The sequence below is a fragment of the Centruroides vittatus genome, unplaced genomic scaffold, assembly GCF_030686945.1.
Source record: "Centruroides vittatus isolate TY-2023 unplaced genomic scaffold, ASM3068694v2 contig_1033, whole genome shotgun sequence".
NCBI lineage: Eukaryota > Metazoa > Arthropoda > Arachnida > Scorpiones > Buthidae > Centruroides > Centruroides vittatus.
The window spans coordinates 2189140-2216196 of NW_027120671.1; the positions used below are offsets into that span (position 1 = coordinate 2189140).

Consider the following 27057-nt stretch of genomic DNA (forward strand, 5'->3'; position numbering starts at 1 on the left):
ACTGAAGAACTAAATTTTCTATAGACTGGATAACTATATTTTACTAAAATAAACTTGAAAAAACATATATATATATAAACACACAATAACACATTTAAAGAATATTTAATTAGTTTTAATTTCTTAGAAGCCAGAAGCAAATTTTTTGTTGTTTGCCTAGCATTGTGACTCACTTATAAAAGTTCACAAAATACTTGGCACCAATTAGTACCACTACCAGTGATTCGATTTATTTATTTGTAAAGATGGTGTCAAGTTTTTTAAAATTTCTTCACAAAGCTCTTTTTTATATAACAATTAAAAATATATTAAATTAATAAAGCAATATCTAGAATTAATGTTTGTTTTTGCAAGTTCTTCCAGAAAGAATTTTATTTGTGTAATTGTCAAATGTAAAAAACATAATTAATTAATAAATATATTAAATTCTTAAAATGTAAATAATGAATAAACATTTTTTCTTAACTACAATCTCAGATTAAAGAAATGATTCATTTGTCATATGACATTTTTCAACAGTAAGGAATATAAGTTGAAAGAGTCCTTTATTTACAACAGGCATCTGCTTTTAGAAAAGTGTCAAGAAATTTACACTTGTAGGTGTGTATTTATTCATTACAAATTGAAAGTAAGAGAAAATATTACATGTTTTCAATTGGCAGTAATATATGTCGAGAAGAATTGGCAAAATGGTTAGTTGTGGTCAGCCCAACCACTCACCCCACTACATGTTACCTGTTGGTTCTGCACAATTTAACCTTTTTTTCATGCATATGTTTAAAAATTCTGCATACAACATAATTTTGAATAATGATACAAATGAAGAACATAACATTTATTCAAAAGAACATTAGAAAATGTAATTTGATGGTATCCAAAGTTTCATGCAAAATAGAATGGAAAGGGCCTCCAAAAAACATCGAATAATTTTTCTCTTAATAAAAACATTTAAAAAATTTAGTTGGAAAGTAAAACAATAAAAATTTAGATAAAATAACATCTATTTCAACCTTTCGTAGACTTTTATAAATTTTGTGATCTACTACAAACATAAGACAGTTTCAAACAAACCATTATTTGTATTAAGTATACGGTATTCCCAATTTTTTGGAACATTTGTGTGATGAATTTAAATATTTTCTTAATTTTTGTAAATCTGCTTCCTCCTGTTTGCTTACCACACTGACTTACATTAGTCATACTCTGAAGATAGACAGACAGCTGTACTTGTGTTTTGGCATTGAGTCTATGTTTATACAATATGTAGTTGGCTTATCTAATCTCAACATAATTCCAATATGTATTAGCTATGATAAATCACATTTAGATTGTATCTAACTTTGCATTATTTCTCATTTTGACTGGAAAGTCACAATTTTATTGTTTCAACTAATAAAGTAATGGTTTTGAAATGATAAATATTGCAAAGGAGACACATTTTATTTTAATTTTTGAATGTTCTCCATTCTGTAGACATTAAGAGAGCATTTTTTCCCTCCCAGATCAATTATGGGATGTGATTCAAAATGTTTTAGTTTTCTACAAACTTCCAAAATCATAGAAAATTTATAGAAAATTAACAAATTTTTAACATATATATATTCATATCATATAACTTAATATAATACACGTTAAAATTCTATGCAAGAAATATAATTGTTCATAATATATCTTTGTATGATTCCCCAAATACACGGCGGCCCACCACGACCGAGTGGATAGAATTGGCGAACACTTAGTCGGTCCCCGGGCTGCGGGAAGTTTTCGAGTTTTTTTTAACACCTAAATAGGGGCTAGCTTTTTGTAAAACATCTTCCCGGAAGACGAGATGCCCCCTAGGAGATCTTTTTGGCAGATTTCCCAAGTGTCGTGTTGCCTTCTATCGAGCCAAGCCAATCCTCCCGGCTAGATAAAACCATTGAACATTAGTTGTGGGTTCGTGCCTGACCAATGGGCTGACCACGTGACGTTTCCCAAGTTTTTTTCATGTTTGTAACATCTAAACGGGCAAGCTTTCCATAGAAAGTCTTGCGGGTAGTCATGCTCTCTTGACAGATCACTCGTGTTGCCTTATCCCATCCATCTAATCGAATTTCTAAAATATACCTGTGGCTAATGTAATTTTCTATAAACTGCTTTAGAAGAACAAAAGAAGTAAAATTTTCTGTATAGATAGTCTTTTATAACATTTTTCTTTGTACTTAAAACAATTAAATTGAGGGAATTTTATAATGTATTTATTCTCTTTTAATAAATGTAATTTTTTTTATAATTGTTAGATTTAATTATCTAATAGAATGTCTAATTATATAATTAAATATAAAACTTTAATAACAATTAGATAAATTTCTAAAATTATTATTATTATCAGTACTATTAAAGAGGAGAAAAAATTTAAATTAATGAAGTTTAAGCATTGCCAATTAAATTTGTTATTGTATTATAAAATTTATTATTAAAAATCACTTTACAGACAATACAATTAGATATAATTGTACAAATAAAATAATTTTATTTTCAATTGTATTAAAGAATTAACTTTAGTAACATTATATATATATATATTGATACAATAACTATACAAAGATACATACATATATTAGTTTAAATAAGTTTCTTACTACTACATGAAAAAAAATCAAGACAAAATTCAGTCATGCATGTCTTTGGATGTAGACTAAGTGTTTGCATTTTCCGATCATAAAATTGCCGAACCAAAGCTAATTAATAGCTTGAAAAAAAGAACTTTACGAGGGAAAAAACTGTTAGATCTATTGTCTATTGTAAAATTCTCTCCCCCCTCTCATATAATTTTGTAAATAAGACTATGCGTTAATCAAATTATTTGATTAGTGCATAGTTATCGTGGATAGATTTTATTGCACTAATGATCATACTAATAGCATCTTTATAATAAAGACACCATTAATAAATTATACAAAGTAAAACTTGCTCCTTCTTCTTCTTCTTGCTTGACAATCACCAAATCACACACTTCTGTGTTGGATTCATGTTGGAATTTGGCTTGCATTTAAACACTTGTGAGAATTCTTTCATGTTAGAGAGAGTTCCAAGTACTCTGAAAGAAATTATATATTGTAAATTTAAATAGTTAATTGTATCTTTTAGTAAATTATACTCACAAAATACCTATATTTATTGGGTGCGTGATCATCTTGCATTAAAGATTCTTTAAGTGTGTTTAGGTTTTTACTATCACACCAGTTCTGAGGGGGGGGAAAAGAGTACAGTTTTAGTACTTAAAAATTATTTTTAACTTCTCTAAATTGTAAATTATCTATACCATTCCGTAAGATATAAAAAATAATTGGTGAGTTGTAAAAGATTCCAAACCAGGCAACTTTTCTTCTCTACCATGATCTTTTTCCCATAGTTTGTAAGCCTGTTAAATAATTAGAAATCAGTTTTAGAAATATATATATTACTATAAAAATGCTTAAACATAATGGGAATACCATATACGCTTGTCTCAGTCCTCCCACATCAGCAATATTTTCAGACAATGTCAAATTTCCATTCACCTTTGCAGAAGAAAAGATTTTATAAGCCATAAACATGAAAATCGAATGGATGGAAATTTATATAATAACTTACAAAAACGTCGGAGAAACCGTATTTGCTATAAAAGTCTACAAAACATTGCGATCGTTTTGCAAACTCATTTTTAGAATGTTCTGTCCACAAATCTCTTAATCTTCCTTGATCATCTCGAAATCTACCTGATTAAAAATAAAAAAAAAAAGATAAGTTTTTAGGCTGCATTTACAGTTGTAAAACAACAATAAAATAGAAATTTACGATCGTTTACCTATATTATCAAAAGCATGAGTGATTTCATGGCCAATTCCAGAACCCATAGAACCATAGGTCATGTATCTAAAATTAAATATGGAGCAAACATATAAAAAAGGGTTTTTTTACTCAATTGTGTTATTAAACGGGAATTTTTTTTTTACCTTGGATTTTTAATATGAAAATTCGGTGGATTATGAAAACCACGAGGGATAACTGTTGATTAATAGAAGAATTTTTATTATTTTTCATCGGTTGATACATAGAAAGCGAGTGTCTTACCTATAGAGTTGACTTCTACTACATAGAAAGCTCCGACTGTGGAGGCACTTTTACGCAAAGCTACGGGCCAACTGCATTATAATATATTAAATAAATAAATATATAATATATTAAATAAATCTCCATTTTTACATACCCATTTCGGATATTTCTTTTGCGTAATAAAGCAATAGATTTCTTATATATATATTCGTGAAGGTTTGCGAAGTTCTCTAAAGGATTATCGGTCATTTCTGGTAACTAGAGCGAAAAAAAAAACTTTAGAAAAATGAAAAGTAATTAATAATTATAATGATTATAGTATTTTCATTACTTACACAATCGTAGAAATTATCTAATTGAGTCTCGTTAAGTATCCAAGTCGGATAATTGACGATAGGGATCATTTCGTTCAACTGTAGAGGAAAAGCAATTTGTATAACAATGATTTAAAGTGTTTAGATTTAAAAAAGAAATAAAGGATTTACTTTCGTCTCTACGTATTCTTTTGTTTGTTCATCTAACCAATCAGATTTACGTATGATAACACGAAAAGCATTGAAGAGATACGGAATGATATCGGTTGCCTAGAAATGGTTCCAGATGAATATGTATTTTGTTAAACGATTTCCCATTTGATTAAGTAAACTTACACCTTTCTGAGGAGCTAACGAGCGAATATAAATAAAGTCGACTGCAAAAGTTAAAATTTCGGCTAGTTCGGTGATGCATAATTCGGCTCTTTCTTGCTGCAGTCGATGTTCGTCGTCGTTGAAACCACGAACCGGTAATGACGATTGCAATGCCAGAAGAAACGGAAAAAGGAACTTCAAAATGACTTTAGCACCCACCAAATTAGCCAAATTTCTGAAAATTATGTCATAAGTTAACATTTTAAGTAATTTTAATGGCGAAAAATCAACTATCTTACCTGAAAGAAAAGGATTTATCATTTAGAAGATTACCAAAATCGGTTAGAAAGTTAATTCCCTTTATAACGACCGGTTCATCTTCGTCAATAACAATCGAAGAACCATCAGTTATAGCTTGTACCATTTTGAGCCAATTAATCTTCAGAAAAATTAAGAAAAAAACAATAATAATGATTGCAAAGTTTAAATAAAGTTCAATTTAATTAAATATTTACCGTAGGTATCAATTCGTGGAGATGTCTTATCGTCATTATTTTATAATCATTAGCTAAGACGGCCACATCTTCGGTCATCTGGATAATCGAAAAAAAATTGTATCCATTTCTCACTCCAAAAATATACATATAGGCCTATAAATTTCATACTCACGGATGATAATTTAGTTTCTAACTTCAGCATTTTATCTATATCTTCCATAATTAAAGTATACGGCAATTCACCAAAATACACAGCTATGGCCATGATGTAGTTAATCATTTGTGATATACTAAGCTTATCTGGTTCGTCGTTTTGCCCTATCTGAATACCACTCAGCTGAGCATACTTCGCAGCTGTATATATAACCTATAGCATTTTTACTCACCACGATAATATTCCTGCTCGTATCTCTACTGTCGTAACTAACCGTAACGGGTAATATAGAAAATATTTCCAGTTTTCTCGTAGCGGTTGCGATACTTTGTATCCAGTCGTAATTTTCTTTGCTCCACTCTTCGTCGATGATTGGCCAACCTCCGAATTGTTTCAAGTACGTTTTCAACCAATCGAAATGTTGAGCTTCCAATCTTTCTAGAAATTTTCCAGTAAATTTTATAATTTAACATGAGAAATTGAATATTTTCATCACATATTCACTCACTGAAATTCCTGCAGAGTCTGTAATTTTGTAGAGCCATCTTGGACGAATGTGGTAAAGAATCTACGTTTCGGTAATTGTCCAGTGAGTCTGGAATTGTTTAAAGTTTCTCGAATCTACATTCTCCAGGTAAAATGATTGTTTTTTTTTATATTATAAAGCAATTTACCTATAAATCTGATAAGGATTCTTTTGTGTAAATCCTCGAATGTAGATGTTTCTATCCCTTCTTTAACTTTTCTTTCGATCCATTTACCGCATGCAAAGTTGTAAAAATCTTCGCAAGGATCCGCGGATGTGTTCATGGATTGCATAATAGACATAGCTTTTAAAATAATTAAATAAAACAAGTAGAAATTTTCGTTATTACTGTATACGATAGACTTGTGTAAATGTAAATTTGCACCAGGCAAAGACTCTTACCTAATTTTACGCAATGACTAGATGTACATGTTTTGTTAATATTCAATGGTTCGTATCCTGTATACACAGTAAAATAAATTAAAATTAATTTTAAAACGAAAAAAATTGAATTTATATCGCGAAAAACTTACCGAAACCCGAATGCATTATCAAAGTTATTAAAAGAAGAATGGCTAAAATAGTGAGGAGGATTACACTGATTAGAATTGTGTTAGTCGATTTGTGGTCATTCTCTGCCCTGTAAGAATAATTCAAGATAATTAATTAATTAAAAAATAATTCAAAATAGGTCCTACTTTATATTTTAATAAGAAATTTACCTCCAAAATTTCCCATGATTTTCTATCATTTGTACAAGGATATAATTCATAAAATTCCAGACTTAAATTAATATATGTTATCCGGCTGGTTTCATAAAGAAGTTCGAGGATACAGGAGAGCAACCAGTAATGTACACTAATCTTTAACCTTACTGTCTTCGTCACAATAACTGTTTCTTTGTACTTGACTCCGAAAGGACCAAAGGACAAGAGACTAACCAAGTGTACTGGACCGAATTGCTATGGTTCGAATAAAGTCATTCTTTGGGCTTGACTGACCGTGATTGTGTTCAGATAATAGTATTTATTACATTAATAAAAGTGATGGTACTAAAACCGGTAAACTGTATACACGTAACCATTAAAAGACTCAATTCAGCATCGTCAAAAGCATTTAAAACTGAAGATAGAAAAAAAAAAATATATATATATATATTATTCGAATGATTTATTGAGCTTTTTTTCTACGTAGAAAGATGGATAATTGTGTGTTAATGTGTTATTATAAACTGTTTAATCGTAAATATAACGTAACGTTTCGTGTTACACGAAACCACGAGCAAACCACCTGATCGTAACTGAATCTCTCAACTGATGCAGATCATTAACTAAGACATTACCTATTAAACTCTTTGCCTTATTTAGGTCTTGGTATTGAAATTTAATTTGTAGTTAATTATGTCACGGCGTGTAAAAACTCATAACTTTTCTTCTTCTTTATGCATTTAATTAACCCGACAGAAGCGTTACAAACGTAATTATGAAGAGAATTATCGACAGAAAGCTTCGTTAAACTCTAAAATCCTTCAAAAAATCTTAATCCTTTTCTTTTTTAAGTGTATTTTCCTACAGAATGCATTAACCTCATTAACCTGGAAAGGCATCAAATCCTCCATTCTTGCTCCAAAAAAATCCTTGACTGATTTTAGATGCTACTTAAAAAAGATATTTACACATAAACATTCGGAAAATTAACTAAAAAATATTTAATTTTTTAAGTAAATTCTTTAAATTTATAAGAATAAATCTATACAAATATTCATCCATTAATAATAATAATAATTATTATTATTATTGTGTAAGTAAATTATTAACTGTAATAATTAATTTTAATTTAAAAATCGATAATATATTTTACTGTTTTAAACAATCTGCCAGCTCGGATAAACCGAAGTGACTATTTTTAAACACAGTCAAACTCAGTGTATTCAGCAGTCTGAAAACAACTGTAAGTAAATCATCTGCATCTCTTGGCTTATTTAAATTCCCAATTAATTAACTATCGAAAATAATTAATTTAATTAAAATTAGCCATTAGTATTAGTAATAAAATTAGTAATTACTATGGCGTAAGTTTAATAATTATATTTAAGTAGAGTAAGGTTAAGTTTCCTTACGTTTAAAAACGACTTTCTATTAATATTTAGATTAGTTAATGTAGAGGAAGAACTAAAAATTGACATGCCAAGGTAATGCCGCTTTATTTTTTAATGAGTTTAACTTGTTAATGAACTTGTCTATTTGTTAATTTAATTAATTATTTTATTTTATTTTAGAATTTTAAGGATACATTCGAGACAGGAAGGGAAGTTAATTGTAATCGTCATAATACTTTTGTTAATATTTTTCATTCTCTCTGTTTTGCTTTATCTTATAATTGTTGGAAATTGTAAGCGTTTAAAATTGTTTTTTTTTTAATTTAAATTATATAAGGTATTATTTATATGTTTAAACATTTAATAAATTTATAAATTTAGTAGCTAACCAACAAAAATCGAACGAAACTGATGTCTGTATATCAGAAACGTGCGTGAAAGTAGGTAAGTGTTTCTACGTTTTACGTAATAAATAAAATTTAAAAAAATGATTTTCTTATTTAAAAAATTATTTTTAGCAAATTTTCTTCTGAATCTTTCGAATTCTTCCGAAGCTTGTGAAGATTTAGCATCTGATATATGCCCCGTTTGGAATCATACAAGACCTACATTCATTCCGAATGTAGAAAAAACTCAGTTAACTTTAGACAAAGAAATTAGAGGTGCTAGACATTCTATATATAGAATTAATTCTTTATATCGATGGTTTACGTTGATAACATAATTCCAGAGATGCTGGAGACTGTTAATAAAAACTCCATAAGATCTAGATCTTCCAGGAATTTGTTAACATTTTATAGGAATTGTAAAGTTTTCGGTAAATATATAAATAAAATACTGTTTTTAAAGTTTACGCCACGACTAAAAACTATCATTTTTTTTCTTTTTTTGCACTAAGATAAATTGGATGAAGGACACCTGTACTGGTTGAGAACGTTTCTTCGCGATCTCGGAGGATGGCCTTTGATCGAAGAACAATGGGACGGGCTCTATTTTGATTGGATTTACTCTATAGGAAAAGCTGCCAACATGGCCGGAATCAGTTTACTTATTTCTGTTTCGACTCAATTAGACGAAAACAACAGTCAAAAAAACATCCTAAAGGTAAGGGAGACATAGATAAAGCTCGATACATCCGAATCCACGATACAACCAGGGGCTACTTTATTATGTTATAACAGCCAGGAAAGTAAAAATTATCATCTTATTTGTTGTATCGTTGTATAATTTACGTTTTTCTTTCCTAATCAGATAAAGAAACCCGAAAATTCCATCGATATATCTTCTATCAATTACTTTAAAGCCGTTAAAGAACTAGCCATTAGTGTGGGTGCTAATGACAACATCCAACTACAAACCCAGATAGGACGTATTAAACTTGTGGATAGAATAATTAATTACGTGAGATTAAATATTATATAAATTCCATTCATCTTAATAGTCATTTTTATTATGATTTATATCTTATATTTATCGTTTTGATCAGCCAAAAACGGATAATCAAAGCGAAAAGTTAACGTTAAGAGAATTACACAGTTTATTACCTTCGGTAAGTTGTTTAAAATGATTAAATTATATTAAAGTTATAATTGTAAATGATGTTGTTAATGTTTTATAGATCAATTGGATAAAACTTGTACACGTCATCACTAATTCCACTTTTAAATATTCAAATATTTCGATAAATGATGACGAGATTGTTATGTTAGAAGATAAAGAATATTTTATTAATATGAATGAAATGCTTCTAAACAGAACTTTTAGTAAGCGGTAAGTAAAGAAAATCTTGTTTAATTCTTAAATAATATTAAGTTTATTCGATATTAAACAAGCAATTTAGCGCTTGAAACAATAATTTTTCTAGAATTCTAGCCAATTATATAGGAGCGAATTCTGCTGTAAATTTACTTCGTTGGTTTTATAAACCTTTCCAAATACAAGAATTCTTCCTCGATCAGCCAACGAGAATCAACGGTTTTGGTAGTATTAGTTCTTTTTATTGTATCCAGTTTCTGAAGAATACAATGAATTATGCATTCGATCATCTTTTGGCAGTTTATAGCCACTTGAAACTGAACGAAGTAAGTACAGAAAATTGTAAATATTCTGTAAAAACAAATAGAAATTATTATAATTTAATAAACAGGGAGAAGAAATGAATGGTTACTTGATGAAAGCAATGAAATATATCATTTCAAAGATGGAAAATTTGCCTTCTTCTGATAAACAAGCTCTTACTTTAAAGGTTAATTTACGTAAAAAGAATCTTCCCCTTTCTTCTATCTCCCTCTAAAATTATATATATTTATTAATAATTTCTAGCTGAATGATTTAATAATAATAAACAATGCTCCAGATTGGATATTTAAACAGGATTTTATAGACGAGTTATACAACCAGGTAAATATTCATTTTAAAATATTATGATGGAATTATATTTTAGGTTAATGTTACCTATGGTTCCAAAATGGCGGCTCGTCTTTAGATTAAAACGTGCGGCTGTTCGCGCTCCCGACAGTTCCTCCCGGAGGGGAGCCGCCGGCTAACCTAACCTATTCTAATAATTTTCCACTGTTTCCTTTCTTCTATTTGCTGGAATCAGAGACGAGCCGCCATTTTGGAACCATAGGTAACATTAACCATATTTTAATATAATGTGATTTTTGTTTTTTTGCAGATACCCGAATTGAATTTTAATATTTTAGAAAGTATTATTAAATTATCATCGAATTCATTAATGTCTTCTTTCAGAAATCTCAGAAGTATCAATACAAGAGATAAGTAAGTTTTATTTAATTTAATTTTTAATAAAGAAAAAATACAATTAACATTTTATAAATTTAATTATAGCTGGCCACCGACTGTATCCCTATCTGATAATGAAATCGTATATAATCCGCATCTTAATTCTCTAAGTAATTAACGTTTATGTGTTATTATATATATATACATATAAAACAAATGGTTAATTAGTTTATTTTAATTATTAATTTTAGTTATTCCAGCTTTTATGACACACTATCCTCTTTATAAATCCAATTATCCGAAGTAAGTAATAAAACAAAGGTTCATTTTTGTTTAAAATAAAACGTTCCGTTTAATTAATCGGTTAATGTGTACCTAGGTAGTCAAAATGGCGGCGCTTCGGTTAGGTTCGTTTCGTTTCCGTTAGATTAACTATATTTTTAGTAGATGTTTCCTTTTTTTCTTTTGTTTAAGAACTACCGTGAATCAATAACTAGTAACGTTAAACACTGGGCGGTCTGCCGGCGGCTCCCCTCCGGGAGGAACTGTCGGGAGCGCGAACAGTCGGAAGCGCCGCCATTTTGTATACCTAGGGTAACAACCAATTAATCATATTCTGAATTTAGTTTGATGAATTTTGCCGCTGTTGGAACAATTTTTGGGAATAAATTTATTAAAGAATTTTTTAAATTTAGTAAGTATTCAGTTAAATATAAATTACTTTTTCATATACTTTAATTATTTATTTTATTCTTCATTCTCGTTTTAAAGATATCAACAAAATTGCGAGTGATAGTGATGAAAACACAATGGAAAATAAGGAAAAAGAGCAGGAATTTTCTAAAGAATACAATAGCCTAAACGTGGTAATATTTAGAATAGAATACGTATTTAAACACACTTTATTCGACATTATATTTAAAAAGTTTACAATTGCTATAATATATTCTTTTGAAGCTAAGCACAAGCTATCATTTTCCAGAATTTGTTGATGATAATTCAGGAATCAAATTAGCATTTTTGGTAAATAAAATATTTATTTTTTTTTCCTGAAATATTTTTAAATTCAATTTTTATTATTTTATTATATATATTTAAGGCATATAAATTATGGGAGCTGGAACATGGCGAAGAAAAGAAATTACCTGGTATCAATTATTCGAAGGAAGAATTATTTATTATTTTCCATCAATTGGTAATTGTTATTAATACCTTTTAAAATATTTGTTTTAGTCATCAGAATGAAAATAATAATAATAATAATAATAATAATAATTTTTAATATATTTAGATGTGGTGTAGTTCAGAACAATACTCGAGGTAAATTTAAGCAATTTTTAAAGAAAAATATGTTATATTATGCATGATTTTATTGCTTTTTATTTACGTTTTTTTACGTTTGTACTTATTTTTAAGGTTTAATCAAGATGTGCATATAATGAATGAATTTCTGAATACTTTCCATTGTAAAATTTAAAATTTGTATAAAAGTAATAAAGAAATAAATAATATGTCGATTGAAATTTTAAATATATGTATTTAAAAATAGATTTTTTAAAATGGAAAATAAATATATAATTAAAATCAATCTGAATTTTTACGGTTTTCTAATTGAATTTACTAGAATTTACTTTTTTTAAGGGGAAATCAATCGGTTTAAACAATTAAATCTAAATGCAATATGAAGTTTCCTAAAGAATTTCATAATGGATTGAAATTTGAAAGTATAAAGCGAATTACTGTATCAATATATGCAATATTGGTAGGTATATTTTCGTCCTTGTCAGTCAGATTATGTGTAGACTATATATATAATTTGTGTAACAGGGACGAAACCTAGTACTACTCATCAACGTTGGCAAAATAATCAAATTAATGTGGGAAATCTCTCAAAAAAGTTAAAACTTTGCATTGATACTATTGTGCAAAATGCTAAATAATAGAGAAATTGAATTAAATCTGTTTAGCACACTTAATTGAGGCGGAACGTTAGCAAACTCTCTTCTATGTGACTTAAAAAATTGCGTTAGATCCCAAACTTTGTTGGACCGATCTTGTCGAAACGTTGCAATTTTCCATTAATTGCGACGAGGAATCCAAAAATGTAATTAGGCTCCATTTAAATGTAAAAAAAATAAGAGTTTACGACTTAGATGTCACATAGATCCATAGATGTTTGCCACGTAAATGAATTCAGCGGATGCATCTGATCATATATCGCTTAGTAATTAATTCATTGCTAATTTAAAAAAATACGTGTAGCTTATAGACAACATAATCATGTAAAATTAACGGTTTATTTTCGTAATCAACCACGTGCAAGTCAGCCATGTTGTTTTCTCGTAAAGTCCACGTGTAAAACTCTTTATTTCAATGAAAAAAAAGTAATAGGTTATGGGCCCAGTCGACGTGAAGACAAGAAGTGTACAATTTTAAATGAAAAAGACCGTTTTGGTGCGCCTCTAAATACGTGCAAACGAGAACGAACAGGAAGAAAATGGCTGTCAGAGGGGATTACAAGGTAAGTGTAGACAAGCTTGAAGGGCCTGAAGACCGAGCAAAATGGAAATGGCAGCACTGATCAACGGATTTTGCTTATATTATCGATCGGATCGCCATCTGTTGTTATTCAACAAAATTATAATTGAAATATTATGTAATAACGTAATTCTTTATAATTTACAAGTAATGTATAAAGAAAATGTATAAATACAGTTCATGCATCTTTACGAAATATATAAATTCTTTGGAATGTTTTGGAATAATAAATAATGAGGAAAATACCTTCAACAGACAATTACATATCTATATTATAGGTGTATATCGTCACATATAGTATATAGGAATCAATAAATTAATAAGAAGAAATTTAATTAAACAACTATCGAATTGAAAACGAGAATAATTTATACGAACGTTTTTTAATGGGCCAATTATAAAACAATATGCGAAAGAGGATGTTATGTATGAAAAAAATGCCTCAATTTTGTCTAAGGATATCCTTTTTTTGTGCAGGAAATTCTTATTTTTCTAAAAAATATACGATTATAAATCTTGATAAAGCATTTGAATTTCATACACTAAAAAAAATTAATTATTTTTACGTTAAACAGTACATAAAAGTAATTAAATACGTATGCAATTATGTATGCACATAATACTATATACCGTTTGAATCACATCAAAGTATGCAATATATATTACATATTTAAATTAATATAAAATAGAACTTTAACTTTTTATTTACTTTTAAAATATAGTACAAAAAAATTCAAAGAATAAAATTAGATAAACTTTTTCAGAATTGAGGATTTCCTCTGATGAAGATAATTTTATCTATATAACGTATGAAACGTTTACTTAAATTAGGTAAGGTTTTATATTTTGTAATATTACATTAAATATATAAATAGGTTTTACTTAATATTTCAGGAAGATGAATTGGTTTATGTGGTTATTGTTAATAGTTTTATTACACGAAGCTAATCAAGGTAAGAGAATTAAAAAGTATATTTTTTAAAAGGCACAAATATGTAATTAAATGAAATTAATATAGCGAAAGATGAAAACAATACTTCTAAAAAGAAAATTTGCGAAACGGAAGCTTGCAAACTCTCTGGTCTGTATTTTTTTTTAAAATAATATTTTTATTGAATTTGTATTAATTATTTATTGATATTTTATGATTTTGATCGAACAGCTACTGTTATTTTGAATTGTATGAATAAATCAGTTGATCCCTGTGAAGATTTTTATTCTTTTTCATGCGATGGTTGGATGAAAAAGAAGCATTTAGATGGCAATGTAATTAAATCAATCCGCATGGAAATTTTGCTGGATATAATAAGTAATTATTACTTTTAAAAGCAAAAGAATTTTATAATTTTCTGTACCGTTACACCATCGATTTTCTTTTTAGTTTAAACAGAATTATAAAAGATCAATTAGTAGTTCAATGAATGGCAATAGATGGGTTAACGTTTACTCATTGCAGGTCATTTTGTGACATTTAGTATTTTTTATGTCATAAAGCAAATTGTTTATGATATAAAGAAACAATCAGGCAAAACATCAGTGGTGGGAGATTTACTGTTGAGTTATTAATATGTTTGATCTGGCCGAGCCATTAATCAGGCAAAGCTTCTGAACCGAAGATACCGAAAATCGGTGGTGTACAGTATTTACAAATATGAAAAGTTCGTTCAGTTTAAGTAAAGATGTTTGCAAAATTATAATTTTTTTTCCATTTAGAGGTATTAGAAGAAGCTCCAGAAAAATCCCTAACAAAAATAGAACGTAAAATTATTAAGATATATAATACATGCAAAGCTTACGGTAAGTCACTTATTTTTTTAATTTAAATAATCATAGAGTGGACCTCTTAACTTTCAACACTTTTAGGCATTAAGGTATAGATATGACTATGTAGATATAGATGAATTGACAATTAAAAATAAGTACATGAGGTTACAATTACAGTAGATAAGAACCACTATAGTAGTATTTAGAACTTTCTTGACTCGTAGATTGGCCGATGGAGCCATTATATCTCAGCCTCTCGGTTCTTCTCCTGATTTAATTCATGTAAAGGACTGTTTAGGTCTCTATTTTTCCATATTCACTCGATGCTTTATAAAGAAGAATAGAGTTCCTGTTGCAGCTGTGAGATCTTACACATTGATGGAAGTGATGAATGCGGGTAAGTGGAATATTGACGTGATGTTTGTTGTACCACGAATGGAATCCATATTAAAAAATACACAGGCAATGTAAAAAGTTGAAGTATTCCTTAGTTTTTTAATTAAGCTCAGTTTTTAAGCATTAAATTTTTTAAATAGTTGATTTTTTCTTGAATTCCATCATTATCGTTCCTCTGTTAGAGACTTTTGACAATGATACGGTGAAATGGTTTGAGGATCTGTTCGAGAAAATTGGAGGTTTTCCTATGTTAAATCCCGAATGGAACGAAGACGATTACGATTGGATAGAAGCATTCTCTCAACTTTCTCTTATAGTACATTTAGAACCACTGATACTGGTACAATCGACAATCGACAACAGAAATCCTTCAAGAAATATTTTAATGGTATTATATTATGAATAACTTAATTGAATAAAAATAAATTTAACGTAACTTAATAAGAATAAATATGTAAATTATTGAAACAGATAAGTCAACCTCCAAGAGGAGAAGCTGTTAATATAAAAGCAGTAGCTCTCTATCCGTTATATTTTGCAAAAGCCAGAGGGGAACAGATTTCAACAGAAAGAGGAGGAACTGCTTATAATGATATATTGGATTTGAACATTTTACAAGACAAATTAAATTCTGTGAGTGTATTAAAGTATGTAATTAATGCAATTTAAGTTATGGATATTTTTTAATGTTCTTATTTTAGATTTATAAATATGAAGAAGATTTTGATGATACTGATAAATTAGAATCGATAATGAAAATAAGAGATCTCCAGAACTTAATACCTTCTGTAAGTACAGCTAATATACAGTAAAGCTTATAGAAAATCTATGCTGATGTATGGATTCTAATTGGCTCTAGATCGATCTCATTGGTTTTCTTAGAAGAGCCACGGGACATTTGATAACAATTAATGAAGATGATGATATTGCTGTCAAATCGGCACATTATATAATAAGTTTAATAGAAATGATTAACAATGGAACAATCAGCAAAAGGTAAATGATGAGCACTTACAAAAAGTTTTATTGAATAAATATATTCATTGGTTTTATTAATCTTTTTTTTTTGATTGATTGATAGAACGATTGCCAATTTTCTGAGCTATAACGCTTTCGTAAAAATAATACAATATTTTCCTAAGTCTTCAAACTATCTGATCGAAAATTTTCGACCGAAATATATGAAAAGGAGTGTAATAGATATTAATCAAACCGATACAGATAGAGAATTTACATCCGAAGAAACACATAAAATAGTTTGTCTGTACTCCATCATGTTACCTCTTAACTTCGCCGTCGATCATATGTTTATAACACGGAAAAAACCTTGGCAATCAAAAGTAAGAGATGTATAATGTTGTTTATTTTTAATTTAAAAACATTTTTTTTAATATAATTATTATTCTATTCTAGTTGAATGACGTAGTCGAAAACTTAAGTATATCTCTGAGACAAATATTAAAAAAGCAAAATTGGATAGACAAGGATACGAAGAAGTTCCTTCTAGATAAAGTAAGCTGTGAATATTCTCTGATAGCTTATTCTTTACATTACTGTACAAAAATATTAATTTTTTAAAGCAAAAAGAAATGGCCGCGATATACGATTATCCGAAGTGGATAAACGATCCGTCTAATATCGAGAAGTTTTACGAAAGCGTACGCATTTTACTCTAATAAAAACGTAAAGAATTGAAGAAAATATTTGAGTTATTTTTATAATTTGTAAACCTTATAGTTTCCAGAAGTAACCAATGATCCTTTAGAAAATTATTTGCTAATGGTCCAATTTGCACGAAGAGAAAATTTGCTATTTATTACGAATGAAAACAACAGACTGAAGTATTTATTTGTAAAATTATTACAAAATAATATGTTATAAAATTTGAACACTTCTCTGATTAACTTTCAGATGGCCTTTACTCGTAGGAATATCGGCATCGACGTTGAATGCATATTATCTCAAAGGGTTTAATACAGTCAGTAAGTCTTTTGAATACTTAATTTAATATATTTAAATAATATAATTATTAATTTATATTTTATAATTTTTAGTGTTACCATTCGTTCTGAAACATCCTAAGATTTTTAACCAACAAAGACCGAAGTAAGTCCTTTCGAATTTTTTCTGTTTGCATTTATTTAAGGCATGTAATTGTTTTGACGGTTAATGTTACCTATGGTTCCAAAATGGCGGCTCGTCTCTGATTCCAGCAGATAGAAGAAAGGAAACAGTGGGGACGCACGTTCTAACCTAACCTAACCTATTCTAATAATTTTGTTGGTAATAATTATGGTAATTTATTTCCACATTTCCACTGTTTCCTTTCTTCTATTTGCTGGAATCAGAGACGAGCCGCCATTTTGGAACCATAGGTAACATTAACCGTTTTGATTTCTTTTTAAGTTTTTTACTTGTTATAATGTATTAAATTAAAATTGTTATTTAAAATATCTTAACAGTTACCTTAATTACGGATCTGTTGGAATGATAATAGGACACGAAATGGGACACGGATTCGACAAATACAGTAAGACCATAAAAAGTAGAAATTAAATTATTATACCTAAATGAATTTATTTATAGGTATTCAGCGAGATAAACACGGAGTTTTGGTAAACTGGACTAACGACAATTTCAAAAAAGGATACTTGAAACGATCACAATGTCTCGTAGATCAGTACAGTAATTACACACTGAACAAATTCGGTATTCAGGTAATGAATTATATAATAATTTAGTAATATGTAGTCTATATTCAATCATTTATTGTCATATTATTATATTGTATTTATTTATTCTTCCCTGTATAGTTGGACGGCAAGAAAACGCTTTCTCAAAATATTGCTGACCATATAGGTCTTAGGATAAGTTATAGAGTGGGTTTTATTATTTACTTCCGGGCAAGTTAAGACGATGAAAAATGAAGTGAAATTAATTTAATTCATTGTATAACTAGGCTTTTAAAAGAGAAGAACGTCTTCGAGGACGGGAACCATTTCTTGCAGGTTTAGAAGAGTATACAAGCGATCAACTGTTTTTTATATCCTTTGCAACAGTATGCCACTCATTTACATCATATTTAATTTAATCTTTTTACTGTAATTTACAGAAAAATCATTTCGTTTTAGAGTTGGTGTCAAACTGAAGAAGCGACTGAGAATTATTGGAAAAACGATAAGTCAGATCATTCACCATCTAAATTTAGGTGAGTTCTTACAAACATAATTTGAAATAATTAAAGATAGTATTTGGATAATTCAATACATGTTAAATTGATATTATTTTTATTAAAATAGTTTATTTTTTTAAAAAAACATGATTACAGAATTTTAGGAACTGTAACTAATACGAAGGAATTCTCTAAAGCTTTTAAATGCAAGAAAGGCAGTAAAATGAATCGCAGTAAGAAGTGCAACATCTTATAATGAAAATGTGAATAATAATTAACTGAATTGAAAATTGATAGTAATTTAAGTGCTGTTTTTAAAATGTAATTTTAATTTTTTATGTAAGATGTTTATTATTAAACTTCAATATTTTTATTAATTAAAAATTTATTGTTATTTAAATAAAGGTTTTTTTCAGTACTGTATTTTATATTTTTCTTAGGTAATACAAATAGTATTACATAATTATAAATGTATTTAAAATAGAAAAGATTAGAGAGAGAGAGAGAGAGATAATTTACTGTGTGTAGAAATATACGCAAGATGAATTACCATAAATTTCTTTGATGACCGATAGCACGAAGATCCGTAAACGTTTCTTTGGACTGGCTGCCGGCCAAACCAGAAGCATCGGCGAAAATTTTGATTGTCGTTTGAATTTGACTTCAGGATTCACGTTTAGCCATTCTCTGATGAAATAGTGATTTTTCATTGACACATTCACTCCCGTCAAAAGTGAAATAGGACTCGTTTATAACCATATCAAAATTGTTTGATGCCTTCGAGACTCCATCACTTCGGCTTTGCAGAAGGGCGTTTTTCAGTTACGAATTGCTTAGTCTTGTATTCCGTAGCAGACATTTGTTTCTTGTGAGTCACTTGACCTTCCTTCTGAATCTAGCGAACACTTTCTTTCCAATTTCTAAGCGTTTGTTCAACCTTTTCCAAAGCTTCTTCTTCCAATTGGTTCTAATTTCGTTCACTTTCCATTCTTCTTTCTGCACGCTCCCCTTCTTCTACCCTTGAAATGATATTATACACTTTTGTTTCACACTGTTTTATTTGTTTACGGCAACGCGACACATGGAAGGTCTTCTTTTTATGAGAAACTAACCCCTACTTATGTGTTACTAACGTGAAGAAAACCCGGAAAGCTTCATGTACAGTACCATCCCATTGCGAAGCGCAAACCCTCGACCAACTAACTACCAGTATTCGGTATTGTTATCCATTCGGCCACTGGTGGGTATGATCGAGCGATCAACTATGTTTTAATAATGGTTGCATTGAAGTACAGTCTGTGCACAACGTTTTCTGTATAAAATATGGCGAAGGAAGTACAACTTAGGAAATGTCGGTGGATATTCGTATACAAAATTTATTAAATGACAGTTATAAGAATGTACAAAATAATATATTTAAAATAATGTTTTTTTTTTAAAAAAATCTTTTCTGATTTGGCGCCATACTTTTACCATAGGATGCATTTGTTTTCGGGATTCATTCTCGATCCTGGTTTACAATTGAAAACTTCAGAAAACTCTTTCATGTTTGGCAAACTACTAATTACCCTAAATTTTAAAATTACATAAATTAGATTATTGATCTTAAATTTTAATATTTCTCAACAAAAATTCGATTAATTATACCTGAATTGATATACAGTAGTATTCACGCCTTCGGAAGCTTTAACCGTATCTAATGAATGTTGAACGTTGCTGCAAAACGACTAAAATATTCAAAAAATAAAGGTAAATATTAAAAAAATAGCTTCAAATTAATTATTCGTTCGAAAAATTACCTGAGCAAATGATATAAAGAATAATTGTTCATGACTATACTTCTGTAGACCTGGAAGGGATTTTTCTTTTCCGTTATCTTTAACCCATTTTTGATAACCCTTATTTAAAGTTAAATAGCAAAAAATCAATTAAAAATTTATGAATTTTATAATTAATAAAAAGTTAGTTTTTAATTTTAATATATACAATTACCAAATAGGCTTGACGAATTCCACCATTATCAGCTACGTTCATTGATAAAATTTGCTCTCTGTGAAGCTAAATCAATTAATATACAGTATAAGATAATTGTACACAATAAGATCTAGGTAATTACACGATAAACTCAACAGACAAATGAAGAACATTGTAATTTGTGTTCCTCGTTATTAGACAGATTATTTTCTTCTATAACTACCGAATGGCGGTTAGTAATTTTTGCAGGCCATACAATTATAGCACTGTATTTAAACTTTACCATACTTCAGTTAATATTTTTGTCACAACAACTCCCTTTTTAAAACCAAACTGTTTGTAAGATGGAACCAATATGGCCAACAAAGACTATATTAAGTACACATAGAAAAATTCTTAATACATTTAATTACAGAAGAAAATAAGAAAGATAAGTAGAGAACTTACAGTTTTATTCAGTTTATAGTAATGATAGGGATTATTGATATATCGATCAATAAAACATTGAGATCTTTTTTTCAACTTCATCTTTCGATTTCTCCGTCAATAAGTTTTTTAAATTTCCATATTTATCTCTTAAAATACCTGTCGATTGAAAATAATTAAGTGTTTCTTTGGAATGTGAATATTTACAATAAAATTACTCCAAAAGAATACCTAAATTCCCCAAACCGAGATTCATTGCATGTCCATAGAAGAAACCCACTTTTGCAAAATTGATATATCTGTAAAAAAAAAAATAATTATTTTACAAACATTCAAATAAACAAGAGGTTTTTATAGATATTTCATATGATTATTTACTTAGGTCGACCTTCTTCATACATTGGTATTTGAAGAATACCGGCAGGAATTACTGAAAATATTATGTACTTATTATGATTAAAATATGACAAAAATGTGCAAAATTCGGTCTATTTTTTCTTACCAATACTATTAAATTCAAGTGAAGTAAGTACTTCAGCATGTGCTCCTCCAACTCTGAAATATGGTAGCCATCTTCAAAATAATAATTTGTTTTAATTAATTGATGAAATTTTAAGATTATTTTATTAGTTTCAAAAGTAAACCAACATACTTAGTCCTGTCATTTTTCTTTCGATAAAATGAAGCCTGTTTTTTCTTCATAAATTTATTTAATTTGTACACGTTTTCGTAATAATTATCCGTCATTTCGGGTAACTATTAAAATATATAGTGATTATTATATAGCATTATTAGATACACATGCAAAATATACAACAAAACTTATTTTTGGACATACCAATTTATAATATTCTTCCAACTTTTCAACGTCTTGAGTCCAAGATGGTAAACCTATGAATGTCACCATGTGTTCCAACTATATTAAAATATATTATATTTATGTGTTTAAATAAGCAGCACAACGTTATGAAATGATTAATTTTCTACTTACTTTGTCTTGAATTGCTTTTCTGGTTGGTTCATCTAACCATGTCGATTGATCTACCAGTTCTTTCTTAGCTTTCCTATATAATCGAACATTTCTTTGCTCTAACACGGGGAATAATATTAAACTGTTGACAATTTTATGATATATTGAATATATAGTTTCTTACGATTAAATAATTATATGCTTACAGTAGTATCTTTATATTTATATCTTCCATATAAATAATCAAAAACTGGATCAGCTGTTTCTCCTAGATAGTATTTACAAGTAACCCAATCATTATAATCAGGTTCTTTAGGTAATGGGGTAATATCAAGGTAATTAATCGTTTCATCGTCAAGAGAATGCTCAATATCAAGAAATTCCATTGCAAAAATAGCACCGCCGTAATTCAACAATAATCTAATATAAATGAACATGCAAAGTGGTGGACAAAGATATAATATATGTGTGGAAATATTCATAGAATCTTATAGGAACATAAGAAATTGACCAAAGTAAATCAAACCTTTTAGTAACTTGTCCAGTCTTGAGAATTTCGAAAGTTCTTTTAATATATGTTTTTCCATGTAAGAAGACTTTGTCATCACCTGTTATGACGGTGTTTGATTCTAGAAAACCATCAAACAGATTATTGAGAAAAGGTAACCAATCGATCTAAATAAGCATAAAATAAAAAAAAAGAATAGTTAGAATAAAGTATGGGAAAATTTCTATTAAAAAGTAAATACTTACCTCCGGATAAATAGATTTTAATTCATCAATTTTTACTAACTGATGTTCCTTGTCATCTGTTATCATTTGATCATATGAATCTGTTAACTGTACAAATTTTAAATTAGATATTTACATATTTATAAATAAATCTTATATATTAATACTCGATACTTATTTAGACATTTCGTACTTCAGAAATGGTTTCTCTAAACCAAAGTATTTCGGAAATATCTCTCTCTTTGTTATACGAGCGTTGTTCGAACAAATCGACAAGTTTGAATAATCGATTTTGATTTAGCCATGGGGCTAAATGCGCACCGATCTGAAAGAGGAAAAAAATATATATAAAAACATATTGAAAAATTATAGTATAATTTAAAAAATAATTTCTGAGCTTCTTAAATGACATCATACGATATTCAATCTCTCGCCGCATTTTGGGCAGCTTCAATTGAAAGACCTTCAGACCATGATGTTCCAGTAAGACGTGACTCTAATCGCATTCTCATTTGAATCGATCTCCAGATGTGGTCCGAATTTAAATTTCAATATTCTTACTATAGTAATGAGTTTCTAAAAGATTGATTTGGGGTACCCTGTTGGTAGGACCCGAGGCGATCAATTTGGGCCCACTAGTGGATAAAACCACTGAACACTGGTAGTTGAACGCCTCACCAACGGACTTACCATGTAGAGTTTTAAGGGTTTTCTTCATCCGTATAACACCTAAATAAAGACCAGCTTTCCAAGGAAAGTCTTTCATGGAGGCATCCCCTTTGCAGATCGCCCGCCCACCATGAAAGCAACGATCAACTCCGTCAATCGCGATTGCCGTTTAGGTCTGACCTATGAATGATATAAATACTCGCAATGACTTACGTGTATTATATTTTCACTCGTATCGAATGGATTTACATCAATAGTTATCAAAAATGGAAAACTCGTGAAGTAAGTTTTGAATTGCTTCAAATAAATATCAGTCCAATTAAAATGTGATGACGATTCTACAATATTCTCTCCAATCAATGGAAAACCTCCAGCTTGTCTAGTGATATTTCTTATCCAAGCTTTACTGTCAGGATTTAAACCACCTATATAAAGAAAAACTCATTAATACCCTTTTGTTTCCTCATAACCATCACGCGAAGTAAAAAAGTCATATTTATTTGGTGAATTACCATAATGTACGCAAGCATGAAAAGCTTTCATAACGTTTCTTACGCTTCTTGGCAGATCTTTCTCCTCTTTTATTAATTTAAACATTTCTATAAAACAAATAAAAGATTATATTATATTTGATTCGAAATCACTGTCTTCGAAGTAATTTTCCAATTCATCAATGTCAATTGTAATATAATTTAACAGAATTATACCAAAAACAAAGCACTAAACTCTAGTTTTGGGTTCGAGTTTCGTCAACGGGCTGATCACGTGGAGTTTTATGCTCATGGAGATCGCGAATTTTACTCTCAACGACAGAAATAATTTCATTTAAAAATAAACATTTTTGCAAACCTTTAAAATCTTTATCCAATTTATCATATAGAATAGTTGGAACTGACAATCCATTTTTTTTCGGGTGTTCCTCTATCCATTTTCCACAACTGAATTCATAAAAATCTTCACAAGGATCCACCGAATCTTTGATTGAATTCAACATAAAGTGAGCTAATTTGATAAAAATAAAAAAAATGTATATATACATTTTATAAAATGATTTCTTATCTACGATATTTATAATTAAATTTCGAAGGAATTTGAAAAATTAAATTACCAGTGTTTAAACAATCGGCATTTAAACAGACGTCTTCAGACATTTCAAGTTCAGGTTTTCTTTCTTGAAAAATAAATTATATCTTCTCAAATTAATAGATATTAAGATATGGACTTATAAAACTGGCGAAATATTATAATACTAATAACAATAAACGTTCCTTACCTAAAGGTGAAACTGCTAATACAATTACAGCAATAATGAGACTGAACAACAAAATCGAAAGTGCGATTACTGGTATACATAATCCCTTTTCTTTGAGTATATTCTTTCTCAAATTTCTGTTATTTATAGAGGATAAATTAGTTAAAAATGAAAGATGTAAATGATTTTTTTTTCGTGAAATTAGAGTTTTTAATATTCATAATAAAATACTCACACAATTGTACCTCCAACTTCGCTATCATATACAGATAGTGGTCTTGTATCCATCTTTTCGACTGTTACTTTAAAGTATCACCCGGTATTGCCTAAATAATGCAGTTTGTAATAATCCATTGAATTCGTATAATATACAGAACATACAGTCAATACAATGGAATATAAACAATGATGTAAACAATGATTAATTTTAATGCAAGTTTAAATAACCAGTTACACTCCTCAAAAGTGAAAACTTAACACCGCAAAGGAATGCGCTTGGGCACATTGCACATTGCAGGACCGGTAGAGGTGACAGAGAAATGCAAATGAATGAAAGAACAAAGATAAGCAACAGAAGACACCTGTTTATTCAGTAACGAATATGGCCCCAACGGGCAGCTATACAGACATCTATACGGTGAGGCATACTATCAATGAAGCGATAAATGGTTACCTAAGGTATCCCTTGCCAAGGCTTCCACTGTATTTCGTCTACGGTATTTGGCGGTGGTCTCCAGTGTACCTTACGTAGGACGAGGTCCCACAGATGTTTGGTGGGATGTTTAGATCGAGCGAGACTACCGACCAAAGAAAGATATGAATTCCGTTCAGGCTGGTGAGAGTACATCATGCGACGTGCGGTCAGGCATTAGCTTGCTGGAACACCGTCGGATACGGCCTGCACTATTGGCTGGCTGAACAACAGGCCTTCCAAGAGGTTTTTATAAGGGTAACTGGCCATATTCAGGCGTTAGAGACGCGGAGAAAACCCTGGCGAGGCTCGAACTCTCAGTGTTCAGGGAACGGAACCGTCTGGGCCTTGGTGGGCCCCGAGAGATTTTCGCGACACCAAGCTACCGGAAAATCTAGAAGGAGTCTGCGTATGCTTAATATCATTTTCGAGAGCTGACCACTTCTTTTGTGGTCCTTTTGATTGTTTTATTTAAAAATATTGAGTATATATAAAATTATAGGCCATTTTTTAAATATTAACATTTCATTGGTCGATCGTTTATCAGGTGACGTGATGTTTTGCAATTAAGACAAGCCAAATGATTTTAAAATAGAACCTATATATACCCTTTGCTCTATCTGCATCAAATTTTATTTACTGTATTTATTCTTTGAGACACCAAGGAAAGTATAGACTACAATTTAAACCTAAAAACTTGCCCTGATTTTACCCCTCTTATTAACTTCTAAACTCTGCCCGATCTGCATCAAATTTTATATATTTATTACCTGAGAAACTAAGTTTTAATTCTATTATATTGTGAAGTTATATATGACTGAAAAATACTTAAGAAGTCCATTAAAAAACTGGTGAAACTAGGTTGAGAAACTAGAGCTCAGCATAAACATCTAAATAAAGGAAACCCGTTTGAAAGTTGCGGCTAAAGAACAATGGAAACAGATTTGATAGTAAGACTCAACACTTAAATAAAATACACATAATTGTAGTCTATGTATTCTTACCTCCAAATAATAAACTGACTTTAATTTTCTAGTTCATATGCTGATGTGAACGATATGAATCCGATATACGTTTTCTTCAATATTTTTTTCTAGTCACGTTGTTCTGGATCAAAGTAACTTTAAATGTTGATTCATTACAAATAATATAATTATTAATGATACATTGCAAATTAACCCGAATCAAATTGTTTTAAAAATAATGCTGTTATAAACTATTTTGAATATATTTTAAAGCTATAATAAATTTACTTCTTTCCCAGAAATACACTAGGAGTAGCTTAAAAGATGTTAACATCCTCGCTCCAAAATTTTTGATTAGACCTACAGTATAAAAACAAATAAGAACTCTTGAATAAGGTCATGTAATCTCCGAAAGCTGGTCACTAATCGATTCCTGCTTTGCCTTGTAAAGGAAAATTATAATGTACAGGGGCAAGCCACTACTAATTTGAGATTGAGAAAATATATTTTAAATTAAATTAATTAAAAATATTATTAAAACATTGAATTGCAGTTCGGCATTGTGATGATGTCACGATAAATAATTACTCGTTTGTTTTTAAAAATATCTGATTTTGCAATATAGCATTAATAATTATTATTTAGAATGAATTAACGCATTTTTATTTATTATTTATTCTATTAATAAATAAGTAGAATAAATTATTTATTACATCTGTAACTTTTTCAGTGTGTTATATAGCAAGAATTTATTTCTAAAAGTTACACATCTATGCATCTAT

The 27057-nt window shown here is 29.3% G+C and overlaps 4 protein-coding genes and 2 long non-coding RNA genes across 8 annotated transcripts; 2 read left to right on the forward strand and 4 right to left on the reverse strand.

Annotated features, from left to right (window-relative positions):
* Positions 1-2604: 2604 nt before the first annotated feature.
* Positions 2605-6634, reverse strand: LOC136968834 (endothelin-converting enzyme 2-like). The gene is made up of 20 exons (XM_067262884.1): positions 6606-6634; positions 6417-6523; positions 6286-6342; positions 6032-6187; positions 5590-5795; positions 5376-5525; positions 5222-5299; positions 5006-5145; positions 4728-4941; positions 4563-4661; positions 4413-4490; positions 4232-4335; positions 4096-4166; positions 3978-4029; positions 3830-3897; positions 3616-3740; positions 3477-3542; positions 3305-3403; positions 3151-3227; positions 2605-3079 (listed from the first exon to the last, which is right to left on the reverse strand). Exons 1-20 carry the CDS (start codon positions 6632-6634, stop codon positions 2980-2982), a joined length of 2076 nt encoding a protein of 691 aa, XP_067118985.1. The 3' UTR covers positions 2605-2979.
* A 1177-nt stretch (positions 6635-7811) lies between these two features.
* On the forward strand, positions 7812-12050 carry LOC136968840 (endothelin-converting enzyme 1-like). Its single transcript, XM_067262890.1, has 21 exons — positions 7812-7833; positions 8033-8074; positions 8162-8274; positions 8363-8425; positions 8500-8643; positions 8712-8798; positions 8880-9085; positions 9233-9382; positions 9468-9530; positions 9600-9751; positions 9846-10062; positions 10128-10226; positions 10304-10381; positions 10659-10762; positions 10832-10896; positions 10978-11029; positions 11353-11420; positions 11498-11592; positions 11684-11749; positions 11826-11921; positions 12018-12050. Exons 2-21 carry the CDS (start codon positions 8067-8069, stop codon positions 12048-12050), a joined length of 1959 nt encoding a protein of 652 aa, XP_067118991.1. The 5' UTR covers positions 7812-7833; positions 8033-8066.
* Positions 12051-14080: 2030 nt separating this feature from the next.
* On the forward strand, positions 14081-18995 carry LOC136968295 (neprilysin-1-like). Of its 2 annotated transcripts, XM_067262300.1 has the most exons (21): positions 14081-14095; positions 14159-14217; positions 14283-14345; positions 14427-14573; positions 14978-15061; positions 15607-15812; positions 15896-16057; positions 16126-16212; positions 16284-16420; positions 16506-16764; positions 16838-16936; positions 17005-17082; positions 17162-17265; positions 17336-17406; positions 17479-17530; positions 17887-17954; positions 18011-18141; positions 18238-18303; positions 18384-18482; positions 18556-18632; positions 18753-18995. In XM_067262300.1, exons 2-21 carry the CDS (start codon positions 14163-14165, stop codon positions 18850-18852), a joined length of 2145 nt encoding a protein of 714 aa, XP_067118401.1. In that variant the 5' UTR covers positions 14081-14095; positions 14159-14162; the 3' UTR covers positions 18853-18995. The 2 variants fall into 2 exon arrangements, with proteins under 2 accessions (XP_067118401.1, XP_067118409.1); XM_067262308.1 differs by lacking the exons at positions 14081-14095; positions 14159-14217; positions 14283-14345; positions 14427-14573 and adding an exon at positions 14859-14896.
* Positions 18996-20395: 1400 nt separating this feature from the next.
* LOC136968327 (neprilysin-1-like) lies at positions 20396-22800 on the reverse strand. Of its 2 annotated transcripts, XM_067262337.1 has the most exons (10): positions 22173-22204; positions 21988-22085; positions 21835-21912; positions 21649-21752; positions 21499-21569; positions 21375-21426; positions 21228-21295; positions 21018-21155; positions 20589-20654; positions 20396-20494 (listed from the first exon to the last, which is right to left on the reverse strand). In XM_067262337.1, the coding sequence occupies exons 3-8, from the start codon at positions 21901-21903 to the stop codon at positions 21064-21066; spliced, it is 456 nt and encodes a 151-aa protein (XP_067118438.1). In that variant the 5' UTR covers positions 21904-21912; positions 21988-22085; positions 22173-22204; the 3' UTR covers positions 20396-20494; positions 20589-20654; positions 21018-21063. The 2 variants fall into 2 exon arrangements, with proteins under 2 accessions (XP_067118438.1, XP_067118430.1); XM_067262329.1 differs by lacking the exons at positions 20396-20494; positions 20589-20654; positions 21018-21155; ... (2 more) ...; positions 21499-21569; positions 21649-21752 and adding exons at positions 22493-22641; positions 22720-22800 and having other exon boundaries at positions 21831-21912; positions 22173-22386.
* A 755-nt stretch (positions 22801-23555) lies between these two features.
* On the reverse strand, positions 23556-24255 carry LOC136968311 (uncharacterized). The gene is made up of 3 exons (XR_010879638.1): positions 24217-24255; positions 23880-23966; positions 23556-23792 (listed from the first exon to the last, which is right to left on the reverse strand). It is a non-coding gene; the product is annotated as an uncharacterized lncRNA (long non-coding RNA).
* A 390-nt stretch (positions 24256-24645) lies between these two features.
* Positions 24646-26440, reverse strand: LOC136968318 (uncharacterized). Its single transcript, XR_010879641.1, has 4 exons — positions 26412-26440; positions 26315-26354; positions 24855-24945; positions 24646-24756 (listed from the first exon to the last, which is right to left on the reverse strand). It is a non-coding gene; the product is annotated as an uncharacterized lncRNA (long non-coding RNA).
* Between the last annotated feature and the right edge of the window lie 617 nt (positions 26441-27057).

Bases quoted from the DNA above. Each gene is read 5' to 3' on its own strand.
- LOC136968834 (XM_067262884.1), bottom strand. From the start codon at position 6,634: ATGATAGAAAATCATGGGAAATTTTGGAG. The intron at 6,524-6,605 runs GTAAATTTCTTA...TTATTCTTACAG, and splicing joins AATCATGGGAAATTTTGGAG to GGCAGAGAATGACCACAAAT. The intron at 3,080-3,150 runs GTATTTTGTGAG...AATTTCTTTCAG, and splicing joins CACGCACCCAATAAATATAG to AGTACTTGGAACTCTCTCTA.
- LOC136968840 (XM_067262890.1), top strand. The intron at 9,086-9,232 runs GTAAGGGAGACA...TTTCCTAATCAG, and splicing joins GTCAAAAAAACATCCTAAAG to ATAAAGAAACCCGAAAATTC. The intron at 11,750-11,825 runs GTAAATAAAATA...TATATATTTAAG, and splicing joins GAATCAAATTAGCATTTTTG to GCATATAAATTATGGGAGCT.
- LOC136968295 (XM_067262300.1), top strand. From the start codon at position 14,163: ATGAATTGGTTTATGTGGTTATTGTTAATAGTTTTATTACACGAAGCT. The intron at 15,062-15,606 runs GTAAGTCACTTA...TTCCTCTGTTAG, and splicing joins TAATACATGCAAAGCTTACG to AGACTTTTGACAATGATACG. The intron at 16,213-16,283 runs GTAAGTACAGCT...AATTGGCTCTAG, and splicing joins TCCAGAACTTAATACCTTCT to ATCGATCTCATTGGTTTTCT.
- LOC136968327 (XM_067262329.1), bottom strand. From the start codon at position 22,785: ATGATAACAGATGACAAGGAACATCAGTTAGTAAAAATTGATGAATTA. The intron at 22,642-22,719 runs GTAAGTATTTAC...ATGCTTATTTAG, and splicing joins TAAAATCTATTTATCCGGAG to ATCGATTGGTTACCTTTTCT. The intron at 22,387-22,492 runs GTTTGATTTACT...CATTTATATTAG, and splicing joins ACTGGACAAGTTACTAAAAG to ATTATTGTTGAATTACGGCG.